The 17,451-nt window shown below is 42.9% G+C and overlaps 1 protein-coding gene across 17 annotated transcripts in view; it reads left to right on the plus strand.

The window, feature by feature from the left end:
- Window positions 1-292: 292 nt before the first annotated feature.
- KDM2B (lysine demethylase 2B) overlaps window positions 293-17,451 on the plus strand; it is a 110,314-nt gene continuing 93,155 nt past the window's right edge. For 2 of the 17 annotated variants that reach the window (XM_083804269.1, XM_083804270.1), the window contains exons 1-4: window positions 5,880-6,049; window positions 6,609-6,747; window positions 9,251-9,329; window positions 15,905-15,951. In XM_083804269.1, coding sequence (XP_083660395.1) covers window positions 5,996-6,049; window positions 6,609-6,747; window positions 9,251-9,329; window positions 15,905-15,951 — 319 coding nt within the window. In that variant the 5' untranslated portion in view covers window positions 5,880-5,995. Of the gene's footprint in view, window positions 382-5,878; window positions 6,050-6,215; window positions 6,501-6,608; window positions 6,748-9,250; window positions 9,330-15,904; window positions 15,952-17,451 lie in introns of those variants that run through there. The other 15 variants (XM_083804272.1, XM_083804283.1, XM_083804290.1 and 12 more) reach the window with 10 other exon arrangements.

Below are 17,451 nucleotides of genomic sequence, written 5' to 3' on the forward strand. Positions count from 1 at the left end.
CACGCACTAGCCTCCCTTCCCCAAAAGCTTGAGCACAATCTATATCCATCCTCTGGAGCCAAACCCCTCTGAACATTCACCCTCGCTTCATTTAAAGCTGATACACCTAGACGTTTGTCACAAAGTTCAAGTTCTGAGAGACATTTTGTAGGCCCAGTGCTCCTGACAGACTTGTTTATCAGCAAGCAGTTCAAACACTCGTTTATTAGGCAGAACATTTCAACACAGATATGTCAGTGTTACGAGATTTTGAATTGCCACATTCATGCAACAGTATTAAAACTTTTTTTTTGTCCTGTATTTTACAGAGGGAAGTTTGAGGTACAGAGCAGAACTCCATAGCAAATACGTGGCCCAGTCCCAAAGATGATTTCTGAAAAGGTGAGGCTTAAGGCAGTGCTTGTGCCATGACAAGCTTGTTGGTCAGAACTGAGGGATGTTAGAGAAATGAGTTACTAATGAAGTCTAGTAAGGAAATTTATGATTCTAGGAATAGAAATAATACTGGATAAGGCAAATGGATGGTCACATCAAGCTGAATCACCGCAATACCTGTTCTATTAGAAATCAAAAGAATTGGTTATTTTCTATGGTGTGGAAGTTTTCTGCCTTACTTAGAATTAGGAAGTTTGTGGCATAGTCTGGAATATTTTTGCTTTGTTCCCCTCAACATCTCTCTGCTTTGCAATAGTGTTCATTTACTTGTGTCTAGAGTATCTAAGGATGATGACAGAATCAACACCAATGTAGGTCACAGTGCTTTACATGTCATTTACGTGGTATTCTTTAAAAAAAATAGTTGAAGCAGACAAGAAAAAAATCTTAATTTGAAGTACTCGGATATACTCCTTGAAACTACTGTTTCCTAGTGCAGTAGATTTGATCTCATTCTTTTCTCAGGAAATATTTTTTTCTGTTGTTGAAAACAACTTCTGGTTAGATTTTTACTGACAGAGGCATTGAAAGACTTCTGTAGAAGGCCAAGTTTGACTTACAGAGTTACCATAAAAGCTTTCACTGTTGTGTAAGTGACTCCAGGTACTGCTTGCTACCTTCTTTCTCTTTTGGGCGTGACAGAACTACTCCACAGCATTCATTTGCGTGAAAGGCAGCCTAAGATAGCATTATAAAATACTACTCTGCTTAATGTGTTTTAATTCTTAAAACAAACAACAACCCCCCCCAACACAGGTGTTGCCTCACAACAATCAGAACATTTTCAGTATCTCCCATCAATGCTCCAGGCCGTGCCTGAGCACCAGATTGCAAAGCAAGGAGGAACAATGATGCTGTGATTTTCTCACTACATTCATTGTACTTGGGAAAACGGTTACCATCAGAAACCAGGAATGTAAACATTTCCGCCTCATCCCAAGCAAAGTTTCCTTAAGGGTCTGTCACTTAGTTTCTGTGGAATCATACATTTAAAACTGTTCTGCATTGCTGTTTGTAAACTATAGAAATACTGTGTATGCACAGCAAGATTGATTGTGTGCTGGTTTTTCCCTGCACAAAATCAGAGTTGAACTATAACATCATGTGTTACTAACGCTGCATAAGTAACGCCTAGGTCTTGATCTGTTCCTTAAAATCAGATTTATCTAAAAAGGAACGTATTTGTATTTATAGTATTGGTGCAGAAGTTTTAGTTGTTTTAAAGGGAGACTCAATAGCCTTAATTAAATAACTATCAAAGTAGAACTGGGTATAAATAGAATTTTTGAATTCGTCATTACTACAGCAGCTCTATATCTGATTCAATACTCTGGAAATTATAGGAAAGCCTGCAAGAGACGTGCAGGTGAGAAGGATTTCAACAGTCCAAAATAAGTGTATTAAAATAGACTGCTCTACTGATTAGGTTCTGTTGAAGTGATGGTGTTCCCCTGCATTACAACCAAATGACTGCTTTCTTGAGTCTGCTGTGCCACTTTTAGCATTCACAGTATGATTAAAGATTAGAAAATGGGAAGCTTTTCATACCGCAAATCCAGCTTACTTTACCTGTGACCTAAGAGATGCATAAAAGTGCTTTGAACTCACTGTTTCTGTCCATCACTCCTATTCCCGTTTATCGGGAAGGGCTTTGGAATTTAACAGTATTGTGGTTTGTTATATTGCTAGATTCATATTTCCTTCAAGGAAACAGTACCAAAAAGGACCTACTGACTCAGACCCAGCCAGTAAATAAATTGCATCTCATCTCCCTTTCCAAGCCAAAAGCATCTAATTTTAAGCTCACAAACTCCACCGTTGCAGCTTTAAAACAAGCATAATTTCCTTTCACACTAGCAAAAATAAATAAATCACTTCTTAGAATAAATTAAGGAACAAGCCACCTTCTACAATTAAAACCTTAGGACTGTAACAGTGTACCCATTTTCTTCCTTTACCCATTTTACAATTTTCCATTCTGAGCTACAAACTAAATGGGATAAATTCTTTTATTTCCAACCCTATTTACTCATTGTTACACACACCTCTGCACTCTAGAGCTAGCTGAAACAAAGAGTCAGTCATGCTCAATTAACTTAGAAATGATTCAGGGGATGAAATCATGGTGGAGTTCAAAGCTGTGGTTTGATGTTGCCACTGATTAGTGTAATTACAGAAGGCCACCAAAAGGGCGTAGTCCTGCAACCTTCCTTCATCTCACTCCACTCTTCTCTCCATCCTGTAGACTACACCAATCAAATGGCTACAGAGCAAGAGGTTCAGTGAAAAAACATAACAAGAAGTGTATTTTTTTCTTGATGGGGTAGTTTTCTGTTGGATCCAGTCACTGAACTGACTTACCCCGGGGCTGCAGGAATGCTAGACCTAATGAGGGAGATGCAGGCAGGAGGAGGGAGCTGGCCCCTTCAGCAACAAGCTGCTATTGGCCCTAATTAGAGGTAACATCAACCCATTCTCTGGATCATTTATGCATGAACACTAGCAGAGGTGGCAGAAATCCAAATTTCTTTCCAAAGAGGCTTGAGAAATCCGAACACTGTCACAAGGATACTCATGAAACATTCTGCTAGAAATGCACTTCTCTATTTTCTGTAGGAGGACTGGTAAGAAGAAAAGGTGCTCAGAGTACCGTACAACACTATTTGTACGTATGGAGCATGCAGAGGTGCTACCCTCTGCATTGCTCTTTCTCTAAGCCATACTGAGAGCTTCACATGCAAATCATCACTGCATTTGTTCCTGTTATTGTACCAGCACCAAATCAGGTTATCACAGAATGCAAATTATGGTAGATCTGCATTAAAAATAACTCATCAGACGTAGCAGTTGTGAAAAGCAAATTGAGAGGATTGTTAGTAGTCCAAAGCACCAGGGATGTTAAGGCAAACTTCTCTGCAAACCTCATCTAACATAAAACAAAGTTTAGTTTCTGCAGATAGAAGTCTTCATCCTGCCTAGAAAATTATATAATCATTTCTAATTTCCTTAATCAAGAAAAGGTTAAATATCTACTCTTGCATCTAAACTCTAAAGTAAGCTATAGGATGGTAGGTTTTACATAATGAGAGATGTTCTAAAAACATTTAGAAGTTTATTTCAGTCCATTCTATCCAATGGGATATAAATTTTTTTGAAAGCTCAGGAGGGGTGAAATTAACCCTTTTCTTCACAAACCCTTCCCAAGCACAACACCGGAGCTCTTATTTAAGCATTTTAAACGCTGTGAGACATGACTGGAACGGAAATAACTTAAGGTACATTAACACCCAGCAAAAAGGCGTTTTCAGATTTTATCTTAATGCCGTTCAGGCTAACCCTTTTCTTAAGGATCACCGCTCCCTTCTCACAGCATGAGCGCACGCAGCTTTTTCTGTGTTTTTGACAGTGAAGCAAGCCTACCTCGCAGCAGCCCGGTCCCGAGCGCTGCCTGGCGGGGAGCAGAACCCCCTGGTGGAAATCCGCAGCGTGAGTTACTCGGAGGAAAAGCCGCTCCCAGCCCTCAGCTGCAAGCAGTTAACCTATGTCCTGCGGCACACAGCTTTAATAATGCTTTTAAATGTTTTTATCCTATCTAATGCAGCTGCGGATATTCTTATCACCCACATCCTACCACCTCCCCCTCCCTTTCTCCCCCAGTTCTTTTAAGTTTGGGTCTCGGTGTTTTGGTATTAATACACAAAATGATTACAGTGGTGTTTTCAAAGGTAAAATGAATTGGAGTTTAGCTGGAATCACTTCTGTCTTAAAACAAGGTTAAAACCGTGTTTTCTGTGTTTGGAGGTCTATAGATATTTCTGAGACATATTTACTTCCATATTTCAATAACGTGCACTAGGGTTTCCAGGCATCTGTGATTTATACAGTCCTCGGAGGCTTTGCTTGAGACACCAAGAGTCTCAGATTGTTTGCATCCCCAAAGAAGATTTAGAAAAATGAGCTGATTTTCTTTTATGTCTCTGTTCTGTCTTTCCTGGCGGACTTTTGTAGACTGGATGGATGATGTGTTTTTTTGTCTGATGATTCTCTCGTAACATCCATTTATCTTGTACAAGTACTCTGGCCTCAACCGTACAGATGTACACGTGCATTTAATTTTAAGTTTGAGTAATCTTAGCTGAAAGGTCAGCATATGCATACATCTTTTCAGGATTATGGATTAATAACGCTCTGGGTTTAACAGACATCTGGAACCCACACTTCAATATATAACCTATACAACACTTCTATATAATAATAAAGTTCAATCATCTGCAAATAGGGAGATGTTAGAGAAAGATTACATGATTTTTCAAGATTCTGCAAACAGCTGTTGGCAGATGCAGAAAGAGAAACTCACTACCTTAAACGTCGAGTTAGAACTCCATCCACGAGACAAGTCCTGCCTTTATCCACGTGTCACAGCTCATTAAAATAGGGGTTTTTCCAAAAGAGATGACCTGCAAGGCCCGCAAAGTTGAGTTTTAATGCGTTTTATGACAATATTTAAAACATTGATATAGTACCTAGAATGTCATTGATTAGGTAGGCAAGGGGTGACCGGGTGCTGGATGAGCATGCTCCTGTCGAGTAGAAGCAGACAGGGATAGTGAAATGTCCCATTTTAAGGAAAAGCTCGGTCCCCACGGAACTGCTCCACATTTGAAACTTGCTGCTGGGATCTGGACTGGCTACATCAGAGACTGGTTGCTTTTGCTGGCCCAGGTGAGGTGACACCGAGCCAGGACCGTACCGAAGGTAGAAGGAACACGTTTAACTCCTCACGTCGCTCTCACAAGCTCCTAACGCCGCTCTCACGAACGCCACCCGCCCAAAGCGAGCGGAGGAGCCCCGTCCGAGCCTCCAGCCCCTGGCCCTGGGTGCAGGGGCTCTTTCATGTTCCCTCTGGGGAGGCGAGGGATGTCGCGGCAGAGGTGAGCAACGCTTCCAAGCCTGGAGGCTGTTCGGAACGCGCAGCCTGGCCCTGCTCTTGCCATCAGATGGTCCCGGTATTTGCTCCGCGTCACCGCAGGGACGGGAACCGGCGCTCGGGAGAGGAAAGGCTCCGACAATGCCAGGAACCGGCAGCACCCCAGCGGCCACACCGGGGGGGGGGACGCCCCCACCCGCCGTGCGACCGCGTGTGTTTTGGGGCTCGGCTCCCAGAGCGCCCACATCGGGGCTGCCCTTTCCGACAGCAGCCCGGGGGCACTGCGGGGGAACTCCTCAACTCCCCCCCCCCCGCCTCGGGACCCCCAGGACCCCCTCCCGGTGCTCCAGGACCCCCCTCCCGGTGCCCCGGCCCCATTGCGAAGCCTGCCCACCCCGGCAGCCGCAGCTCCTGGGACTGGATGCCGAGGCGCTGGCAGGGCACATCGCCGCCCCCTCCCCGCCCTCTTTCTCCCCCCTCCCGCCTCAAAAAAAAAAAAAAAAAAAAAGTGCTGGTGCAAAATGACCAAACTTCGGGAGAGCCCCGGCCGGCTTTTGTTTGCCCTCCTCCCAGTTTGGGCCAAAAAAAAAAAAAAAGCAAAAATGCGGGAGAGGAACTGTTGACAATTAAGTGATGAGACTCCCCCCCCAAAAAATGGAGGCAGAGAAAGACCCTGGAAGAAGACTGGTGTGTAGCCGCCTGCTGCCTCTCTCCTTTCTGCGCCTTTTCAGGGATTTTGCGGGATTGTTTGCGGAGGGGGCGCTGCGCCCGGGGGGGGGGGGATTGGGATTATTTGGGGCTCCCATGGGCAGGGGTCGTTGGACCCAGAAACCCACCTGGGGGGGGGGGGGGGGGGGGTGTGCAGTGCCTTGCCCCCCGGGCTTTGGGCTGAGCAGGGGGGGAGCAGCCGGCTCGCAGCGTTGCATAATGCGCCCTGCTTTGAAACCGCGCCTTCCGGCGTGGCTATGGAAACCCCGGGATTATGGAAATACCCCAACCTGAGCGCCGGGCTCCGGGACGACCCCCCCGAGCCCCCCCCATCCCCCGGGGTCTTCCCTTACCCACGTGCGGCGCAACAACACCGGCACCGCCAGCAGCAGCGCCCCCGCAGCCCGCACCTGTGCCGGGGATGGAGAAGGTGCTGAGCGCCCCAAAGCCGGGGGGGAGCACGGAGGGGGGGGGCTCGGTTCCCGTGTTCCCCCCCCCCGGTTCCGAGCGCTCCCCCCCCCCTCTTTGTGTCTTGCAGCGAGCCCTGGGCAGGAGGAGGTACGACGAGGACCTCTCGGACGTGGAGGAGATCGTCAGCGCCAGGAGCTTCGACCTGGAGGAGAAGCTGCGGAGCCGGGCGTACGGCGGGGACTTCGTGCGAGCCATGGACGGCCGAGGTACGGCCCCGGCCCCCTCCTGTCCCCGCTGCCCGGGGCTGCAGCCCGGACCCCCCCCCCGCCGAGCGCTGCCCGCCCCGGGGATGCGGCTGAGGGGCTGCTGGTCCCCCCCTCCGAGCCCTCGGTTTGGGAGCGGAGCCGAAAATCTGGGGGGAGAAAACGTCCCCTCGCTCCCCTAGAGTTATTTTGGAGCGAGCTTCCTAAGCTCCTTTTAGGAAAGTTAATGTGGTGGAGAAATTAAATAGCTATCTTAGTTAGGAAGGTGTTTGTTTAGGAGATAAGCTCAACTCTGACCCCGCCACGCCACCACCACCTTCCTCTAAACAAAACACAAACACCTATTTTTTTATAGCTCAGAAATGTTAATTAATTTTCCAGAAAATGATTGCGTTCTTCCCTCACTTTCCCAACACTCCAGTGGTTGTCACTGCTACATGCCAGCTCTAATAGAATCCACAGCTTCCCTGGCTCAGCAGCCCGAAAATCTTTGGGTAGCTTTCCACTTTCTGTGGAACTTGGAAATAAATGAGTGTCTTTTGTTATTTTGTTGTGGTCTGTGTCTGCTTTGTTCAACCCCAGGAGGGATTTAAATGCTTTGTTGGGGCATTACGAAGAATGGGTCTGCCTTCATATTTGCTCTGGTTTTATTTTTACTGTTGGTTTATATTTCTATACATCTAGAAGTTGAATTGAATTTAGGACAGTGACAATGTTTGGTAAGAAAAAAGTCAGGTTATATGAACACATGGAGTTGGTTGAGTGATATTTATTTTCATTTCCATGGTTTTGTTTTTATTTTAATGATAACTCTTCTTTGATTTTTTTTTTTTTCCTGCCAGGATTGTGGGTTGAAGTTTTTCTTCATGACGCTGCAAAGCAGTGGTGTGGTTTTGGGGCTTGAATGCAGTTTGTCATACCTACTTGTTCTCTGGGCTGCTGGGCCATGTATCTCTCTCTGCTTCTTCTGCTGTTGTTGTTCCTGATGTTTGTTGACTTTGTCTTGAATGAGTGTCCTTAAAAATAAAGAAGCTTGTGGTTTATTTATTTGCTTAACTAAAAGCAGACTGGTTTTAAGGTGAATACATACTAGAAATGAAGACTTATCTACTACAGAAATATTTAATTGGTATCTTAGTTAAATGGGGTATTAATTACACTTATTTGCAGACTAGTTGAAATAAAGTTTCTGTAATGTTTTTGCAAAGGGGTAATCAGAGTGCTCTGCTTCGGTAACTCTAGGTAGGAATATTACATCTGCTCTTGTCATAATCGTGAACTGAATGCAGGGAGGAAAAGGTTGTAAAAAGAGAGGGTAATCCACGTGTAGGCATGGGAGCTGAGCCTCTGTTCCCTCTGCTTTTTCTGTTCTGAGTCTTTCTAGTAGAGAAGCATCACCGATACACAAACTCGAGCCTGTTCTTGTACTCTCCCAGGTAGCGCACAGGCTGGTGGCTGAATTTGGAGAAGTTAAACCACTTGGGTGTACCTGACTCCAAGACATGAAATGTAGCATGGCTTTGGCAGTGCCATAGTTTACTTGCTGAAGATTCAAGGATTGTTTTCCGTTTTGAATGTCTTTAAAAGTCATTTTCCTGTAAGAAAGGAAGAAAAACAGTGTGGCCGCTGTAAAATTCCTTTCCTTTCTGTGACCGAATGCTCTAAGTGGAGTGTGGGGTTTTGCAGGCACTGCTCACCCAAATCCCTGCCTTGTAACTTCCTAATCCCTGAGTCACCGCTATTGTATCAGACTACAGCATAAAGAAATCCCCAGGAAAGGCCACGTCTGTGCAAAGCAACAAGGTGATGCTGATCAGCGTTAACATACCAAACTTGTGTTTAATTTCCAGTTTGCTTGGGTGCTACCCTGTGACTGCCCCACCAAAACTATTCAATTTCCCCACCTCCCCAAGTGCCAGCAGCTGTATAAGATTTCCGTACAATGGCTCCTGCAGTTAGGTTTCTGATTAATTATGAAAATGTCATCTGTGGAAAGCAATAATAACCCTGGCATAAGAAGACAACGTGTTCACAGAATCAGAGCTTTGTGCTGTGCTCAGATAATGCTCACAACTTTCTTTTCCCCTAAATAAAAATGTGAAAGCTTGAAACGTATAATGTAGAAACTGAAGTTTAAACTGCTTATTTGCCCTAAAAGTACTAGGCTCATCCACAGTAATTTAGTTAGGATTATTTTTTAACTGTTAATTTGGCATTTCGTTACAACCTGGGTGTTTCACGCCAGAGCTTAGTTTACAAACTGACTGGATTCTGTTTTATATGCATCAGTGAACAGGAAAAATAGAGAGCAGCTGGGAGAGTATTGTCTGTCATTTGGTTTCCGGTTCGGACCTAAAATATGCGTTCTCTTTATATTTTTCTTTAAGTGATGGTAGAGGCCTTTGGTGAGCAAAGAAAAATGGGGAGCGTTTCGAGAGAATGCAACGTGAGGTGCCGATGCCATTGTAATTGATTTTGGATTCTTTTTAATTCCTTATCCCCACAGATTTTACTTTTGAGTATGTGCAAAGAGAAGCTCTCAGAGTTCCCCTTATCTTCAGAAATAAGGATGGACTGGGAATTAAGTAAGTTACAGCCAAATCTTGACGATTAATAAATGTTTTTTATAAAATAACTGTTATGCTTTGCACTTGTATGTGATATCTCTTGATGATCTCAAATGTATTGCATTTAGTCAGACTGTCAGCACCTCTGAGAAGGGCAATGATTATTTCCCACCTATAAACAAGCAGATAATGAGTTCTATAAAATTTAGGTGTATCCAGTGTGGTTCTACGCAATCAAAAATAAGCCAGTGATAAAATTTAGGAATAAAATTCAAATGTTCTTGCTTCCATTTCATGTTGTAATGACAGAACGATGTCCCTTCAGTTTTTGACTTCTGAATTGGTTTCTGCATTACAGGTGGAAAGTCAAATGGTGCTTGTCTTTTCCCATGATAATTGTATCTCTTCTGAATGTTACTGCTTTATAAATATTTAATAGCGTCTCATTAAAATGTGGTATTATTAGAGTCTTTTTGAGGTTGCATTTTGTTAATATCCAGTCATAAAGGATTTGGTGTTTTAATAAGTGACTCCTGTAAGGTGTTTTTTTTTTTTCTCATAAAAATGACAGGGTCTAAGAGAGAAATGCTAAAATGATGTACTTAATCAGTCTCTCAATCTATAGTTTAGATTAATGTCCTTTGGCACTTTTTGGAAATTTTGACTGTGTAACTGATTATATCTGAAGGATCGAAAATTAATTTTGTGAAAGAACAATTGCTCACTTTCAGCTGGAACACCTCAGTCTGGTGAACTGAGTCCCAATTATTTAATAACTGGATGTTAACAACTTCAAGCCACCCCAATGTAACTTAAGGAGAGGGAGAAAGAAGGAAATAGGGTTTGTGGTAGAAGACAAGGGCATATCCTCTTACTCTAAGAGCAAATAGGAGCCACTTCTGCTGTAATAAAACAGTTTTATGTGTTGAACTCTGAACGAGGAGTGCTTAATAGGTACTCAGTAGTAATTACAGTAAGCGTTACTTGGTCGTACCATGATGTTGTATGGGAATATTTTTTTCTTTGGTTATTAAGCCTAGCTGTTTCTCTGTTTAGCACTGGATGCTCAGTCTAGTTTCTTGTTTAAAAAAATAATGCAGACATTAAGATACCATCTCTTTGTTTGTTTCCCTGCTGTTTTTTTTTTTTTCCTGCTGTGTTAAGAGCCTCTGTTTTTCTGACCTCCTTTCGGCTTCTCGGCTGGGCTCGGCAGTGAGTTGGCTTTTTTGTTGTTGTTGACGGCTGTTGCTACTTTGGTCAGTATGTTTCTTCACCTGATGCTCCTCTTGGAGGAGTAATTCGAAGGACACATCTACTGTGGAAAATCATATCTGAGAAAACTGATCTCTCTGTGTGCATTGGTTTTAGCCTGCTGCTCCTAAAGGACAGGTGGTAGAAGCTTCAAGAACTTCTTTTGGAAGAAGCCATCAGCTCTTCTCTGAAACTAGGGAGTGGTCAGGAACCAGAGGCAGTGCGACTTGTTCTCAGGTCTGCACGGAGCGCTGGCTCTGGCATCTCACAGGCAAGCTTTGTCTCCGCACTGGCCTACCAGTTGTTGTGTCCCTGTTGGTGTGTATGGCTGCAGGGACTCTGAAGCTGAAGGCGTTGAGCACCATCTGTGCTCTGAGCACCATCTGTGAGCCTTAGTTCTCCACCATCCTCAAATTAAGCACCTGTTCTTTAGTCAAGTTTGAGTGAAGCCATGGGGTCATTGGGTGTGCTTTCCCTTTTGCTCAGGATTCTGCCGTCATCTTGAGGGTGGCTTTGGAAAACTTGTGGACCTGGAAGTTACCTGTAGAGTTACCTTGTTTCTCAGTGTCTGTAACAACAAGATGTAATATCTGTTTCTTCCTGATAGCTCACTATTCAGGATTCTGTAATGAGGCAACTCCACCTCAGACGTTTCAACATCCAAGTCTCAGCTCACATCGTCATTGGCTTCCCTATTGTTTTGGTGTCCAAAGTCTGGAGAGCTGCCACCTGGTGCTCCCCCCCATATCCAGCTAGCTAGATGCTTTCACTGAAGCATCCTAGCATGATTCTGACTTTTGGGAAGTAGTCTTTGGTCTTGATGTAGGAGTTCAGAGACTCCTCAAGGTAATCAGATCTCGTGATCAGTTTTTTTTTTTTTTCACTTGTTGGCTTGCTTTTCTTCAAGATGTGTTTTTTTTAGATGTGGTCCAAAGTCAGTCTTCCTGTTCCTCTTCCTGGAAGTCATCAGGAATTGTTGTTGAGGCCTTGAAGATGTGAGGGCTTTGGCTGTGTACCTGTCCCTTCTGCGGTCATACACAAGGTGTATGGACAGGCCAGCTTACAGGTGTATTTTGCTGAGACCCAAAAATGGCTTTGCTCAAATGCTTGTGCATGCGCATACACAGCATGAATGTATGTATAGGTGTTCAATCCTCACAGATGACCACTGAAAATAAACTACCTTTCCTTGTAAGTGTTTTCAAAGCAGTCCAATAAATAGCAGTTTTAGAACATGTGCTGGACGTGAAGAAGTTACAGGACCATCACTCTCCATTTTTCAGCTGGAGTTTTGCAGATCTGGCAGTTAAGATAATACATTTTTGGACTTCAGAACTGTGTGAAGATGGGAGAGGAATAAATACGAAGCCACAGTAGGAGTTTTGGAGTCGCTTTCCTGACCATCATACACTAACGCTTTGGAGGGTGAAGGAGCTTCAGTTTGGTGTGATGAGCTTAAAATAGTTTCAGCAGCCAGGCTTGACTAGCCAGTTTCTGTTTCCTATCAACTGCTGCTATCATCCTAATACTGTAGCTGGAGTTCACCGCTGGAGAAGGAAGAATAGGTGTACTGGTGCTTTTTTAAGGATATTTTTGATCAATTAGTATGTGGACAAAAATAAGATCAAACTTATCTGATACACAAGCTTTGGATGGTTCCTGCATGGGATCAGTGGAATTCTCCATTTCACAGTCAGTTGGCTGAATTGGTTTTATATTTCTGTTCTCTTCTGAGTCATTGACTACTGGCTGCTCTGGGGGATTAAAATGTTAGGATTTGTAGATCAGTAATCTCGTATAGGACATTCATGTTCTATTCTTTTTTTTTTAACTGAAATGAGCATGAATTATTAGTCTGAAATGTTGTTGTAAAGGAATTTCACACGCTTGGGTGTAAATGCCACTAGAGTGAGAGAAGGTTGGAAATGCGATTTATGTGTATTTTAAGTGAGAGGAGTGAAATGCATGAGCAGTCTTTCCTATTTGACACTCGGCAGGATAACATGATTTAATTTTATTTACAGTTCCACTTCTTACATGTATCTATCAAGGATAGCTGGCACGCAATATATACCTTATGTGGATATGCTGATCCATCATTGCTGTGCGCATTGTATTCCGGCGAGATCAAAATAGCATCGACACCTGCCTGAGTAACCGATCTGAAACCTTTAGTCTCATTATCCTGACGTTTGCTGCTTGAAATAACAAGTGTCACAGTCTGCCATCTTCCATCACTAGGACGAGACTGAGTAGTTTGCCTTTGGATTCGAGTCGTTTGCTGATGAAACTCCAGAACCTTATGTTCTGCTGCAGGCTCTGGAGGAAATCATGCTTTTGTGGGTCTCGTCCAGCAGTACTGTCGCTTGCCCAGAGAAGGATGTGCTTATCGTATGTGGTGGATTAGGTGATCCGTGTATGTGTAGGGCAACTTTTGAGATGCAGTGGTCTATAAAAGCTGTGATATAAGATGATTTCTACATTTCTGATGTTTTGATTAGCTGATGATATGTGCTTCCACTTGTTTGCTGTTAAGCAGTCAGCTTGCATGTCTGTGGCTGGCAGATGTACAAAGCCTAGCTGAACAGTTTGGTTACTGTGATTGGAGGCACTCTGAAATGGCACAAAATAAGATGAATGAGGGAAAAATATAATGAAACTTAGAAAATTGCTTTCAAGTATATATATTTTAACCATTATGAGCTGTTACTTGCATGTCTAGAAGCAGAAAGGTCCACCTGTGATCTATTAGCAAAAGATAATTTGTATCTCTGAGTTTTTTGGCTGTTTCCATTCTTGTAACTCAGAGGGAGAACTCAGTTTGGAAAGATGTTGTCTCTTCTGTCTGAACAGCAGTCATCTTATGTTGTATTGTGGTTAATCAGATACATATGCTATGCAGAGCTCATCCTCGTTAGGACTTGAATAGGAGACTTTCTAGCAAATCTTTAAACTTTTAATAAAATGCAAGTTTGTACCAGTGCACGGTAAGATGTTTGCATTTTCTGTTTGTGGTAGCATGGTATGTGTATAACAGAATGCTGAAAGTCTCCTCAAATGCAGTTAAGTAGAAATCTCCAGGAGTGTGTGAGTGCACATGGAGAAAAGGGCAATTCTGTTTCTGAACCTCAAGACTGCAATTTCTCCCATAGCTTCAGGTAGGTATAATTGTTTCTGGCTGCTTTAAGTCGGTGGGTAGTTTGCCATATTGCATTTTTCTACCCAAAATGGTATATTTTGACGTAAAGTCAAGGCACCCTGCTATACTACTCTTCACAACTATTTTTTTGATATGAAATCTTTGGAAGCATTTACAGTCTTTTTACATGAGATTAATTTGCCTGAACATTGCATAACAGTGAGAAGAAAATATCTGCTCAGTTCTGCCTTGTTGGTGATTTGGATTTATGTGCAGAAAAACAAATGAGCTAATACTTACCGATTAGTATAGGACCGGTGACAGTCAAAAAAATTTTCTGCCATCACAGAACAGTAGCAAAGCAGCCCTAATTGTATAATAGGGAGTGTGGCAGTTATGCTGAGCGGGTCTGGAGATGAAGTAGTACAGTAATTTGTGGTCTCAGCAGCCAGCAGAATTGGTTCGAATCAAAGCTGGACCTCCCAAGGTAACCCAGCTGCAAAATGGGTTCTTGTACTTGAAACCTGCTGTGTTCAAGCCTGAAATTCTTCCCCTGGTGTTCCTTTTCTCTAATGTATGATACATCCTGAGATTGCAGAGGAAAAAACAAGGATATGCCAGGTGTGCTCTCCAAAGAGCTAAACATGTAATTTTACTGTTAGGGAGGATTGTGTTCTTCCAATCTGGGTAAAGTTTATTGTCAGCTGCCGCTGGAGCTCTCAGAGTAGATTTGTTTGTATGCATCTGGGGTTGTTCTCTATTTTGGCTCTTGAATTTCATTTTGATTTCTACAGATGTGAAAAAGATTGCCCACCTATACATCTGACATAAAATAAAGGCAAGCTTTGGTATTTGAACATAAGCCTGGCATATTGTTATTGCCCCCAAATAGTTCCTCCTTCCCCTACTTCTGCCTTCCTAGTGCCTGGATAAAAAGATGAGCCCTGAGTGAACCCTGAAGGTCAGTGGATTCAGGCTGTTTCATTCTGGCGAGGGAGTGAATTCCAAAGCTGGGGGGCCCTCGCAGCTAAATGCAAAGATGTGAGGGTTGGCAGAGACCTAACGAAAGGTATTGTCCAGCCTCTGCATCCCACCAGAGGAAGGTGATAAGGGTAAAAGTAAGTGAACAAACAAGATCTGGCAAATAGTTCTCAAGGTGCATGCATGACACTAAGTGTATTTTTTAACTTTACCTTTCAGTGTTTTCTTAATAGTAAAAACTCTAAATAAAATTTTGCCTATAGGCTCTATAATTCTGATTTCTAACTGAATTGTACTAGAAGTACTTGATAGTAGAAGCAAGCTGTTTATCTTCCGCCCACGGCAGCGGGGCAGAGTACCTAGCTGGCACTTCCCACAGGGCTGTTTCTCATACAATTCCTTCCTCAGCTTTTGTGTTATGTGAAGTTTGAACTACCCTCGTTAAGATGAAGTCAATCAACTTTAAAACCCCACTACTGTTTTTGTATTCTTTTTCCGTCCAGTCTATGGGTTGCAGACTTCTACTCTCTTCCTGACACTTAAAATTCACTCACTTGACGTACATGAAACTCTAAGACCTTGCCTGTGTTAGAAGTGATCTTATAAATGCATCGACATCAATGAACCAATTATGTTTCCATTTAATTTAGCTCTGAATTAGCCTCAATTGAATTGAGCAGCAACTTCCCTACCCAACAAATACAGTTGAGTTGTCTTCTGCCAGGTGAGGAGGTTTGGAATAGTCATTAAAACAAAGAGGCTTCAGTTCATTATTTTCAACGCTTTACTGTGATGATGTGACTTTGAACAAATGGGTTTACCCTTCCATGCCTCAGTTTGTGTCTGCTGGCAGATTTAGGGAATATATTTGAGGCATGGTGAGTTGCCTAGCAGTAACGAGTCATAGAGGTTTGGGATTTCATTGAAATCGCCTCAACCCCTTCCCATTCGTCCCACTCCGGTGCCGCCGGAGAGTGCTTGAAAAGACACCTCTTCTCCATGTTCGTTAGGAGTAGGGAAACTTTCATACGTTTGCCAATGCAAGGACATTGTGTGCCTTTAGAGCTTGCACTGTCCACACTTCAGTGAGGCCTTGCTTGATTCCACCTTCTGCATAATGGACAAAGAGCACTATACATTTATTTCTCTTTTATTGTGGTAACGAATGTGTAACCATACTTATCCTGACAGTATTTAACATTGCTTTCTTTGCTAATTACAGAATGCCTGACCCGGATTTCAGCGTCAGAGATGTGAAGCTATTAGTGGGTAAGTTATTTTGAATGCACTGGATTAACTCTATACAGAACAGAATTGCTTTGAAATACTTGTCCAGTTGTGTTTGTAGACATTTGTGATAACTCTCAGAATCTGGGAGAAGGCATGGAGAAGCAATTTGTAAATTAAAAAGGCTGGGGGAAACACTAATTAGTGGTGCTGACCACGCTCTGATCTCATGCTGGATAATTGGCCATTTGAAGGGGAGTGAATGCTTTTGCTCTTCTTAACAGGTGTCCTACGTATACTTTTGTGATCTTGGAAAGCAGCAGTTGCATTGATCGAGTTCCTTTTTTTTTTTTAATCTGGTGTAGAGTATCTGTTTGTAAAAGGTCTGATTGGAGCCCCATCACCTTTTGCTTGTGCTCTCCTCAGACTTTATCAGTGTCAGGCCAGGTCAGCGCGTGGAGGAAAGGTTGCTGAGAGACTGAGCACAAAGCTTTGCAAACTGCCTGTCTTTGATAAGACACAAAACAGAGGAGTGGTGACTGCAATCATCAAACGTTTCCTAGCAATTTTGGCAAAAGAAAAAAATTTAAGGAAAGCTACATTTTGAGTAGGAGATTACACAGTATGTTTCTTTGAAATCTCCTTTTACTTAAGATGGACGTGTTATTTATGCTTTCTCTGAAATCGTTGCTGAAAAGTGATGCTGCACTCTGCTAAGTCATCACTGTGAAGCTAGCTGAGCTCTGGATTTGTTAGCTGCAGTCTTTCAGAAACATTTAACTGCATTCTTGTTGCCTAGAATTTATTGATATTCACTTCCATTTTGATAGGAGTTAGTCTTTTAAACTAGTCCAGTTGCTGCATTCTGAAAGAATAATTTTTGAAAATTACTCTTGAGTTTAATAATCAATAGGGATATTGAGTCTGGGAAAGCTGTAGTTAAGAAAAACAAAGGAGAGGAACTTGTGCTGCATTTCTGCTGGCTGGGGTTATCTGTGGAAGAGAGGTTATCTCTGATAACCTTCCTTCACAAACAAAAACTGGCAAAGTTGCTTAATTTATGGTCATTTTATAGGGTCTGGAAAATACCTCTCTGGGAGAAAATGTCAAAGTGATGTGGGAAGTGCTATTTAGCAGCATTTCTGTTGGTCAATCCGCAGTTAAATTAGGAAATAACATGAGGGTATCGGAAGTTCTAACTTCTATGGCTTTTCTAAATACCTGCGTGTGCACATTTGTAGATACTGAGTGCCTCTCCTTGCTGTGGGGAAGCCTGGTGCATGGCCCTCGTACGCAATTTTCTGTGGATTTGCCCCATAGCTGATAAGCTGCCATTTCTGTTTCTGAAACTGCCAGAGCTGAGGCTCTGAGATGTTTTGGAACAGCGTCGCGTTGCATAACAGCACTGTTTTTCCTGTATAATAGTCAAAGTGTGGGAGTTGCATTTCCTCAAGATTGATGTCCCCTGAAATATTAGGGGGTGGAGATTCCTGTGTACATGGCCAGCAAAGCGGGAGGATATTTATAAATAAAATTAGATTT

This window comes from Anser anser (genome assembly GCF_964211835.1).
Source record: "Anser anser genome assembly, chromosome: 18".
Taxonomy (NCBI): domain Eukaryota; kingdom Metazoa; phylum Chordata; class Aves; order Anseriformes; family Anatidae; genus Anser; species Anser anser.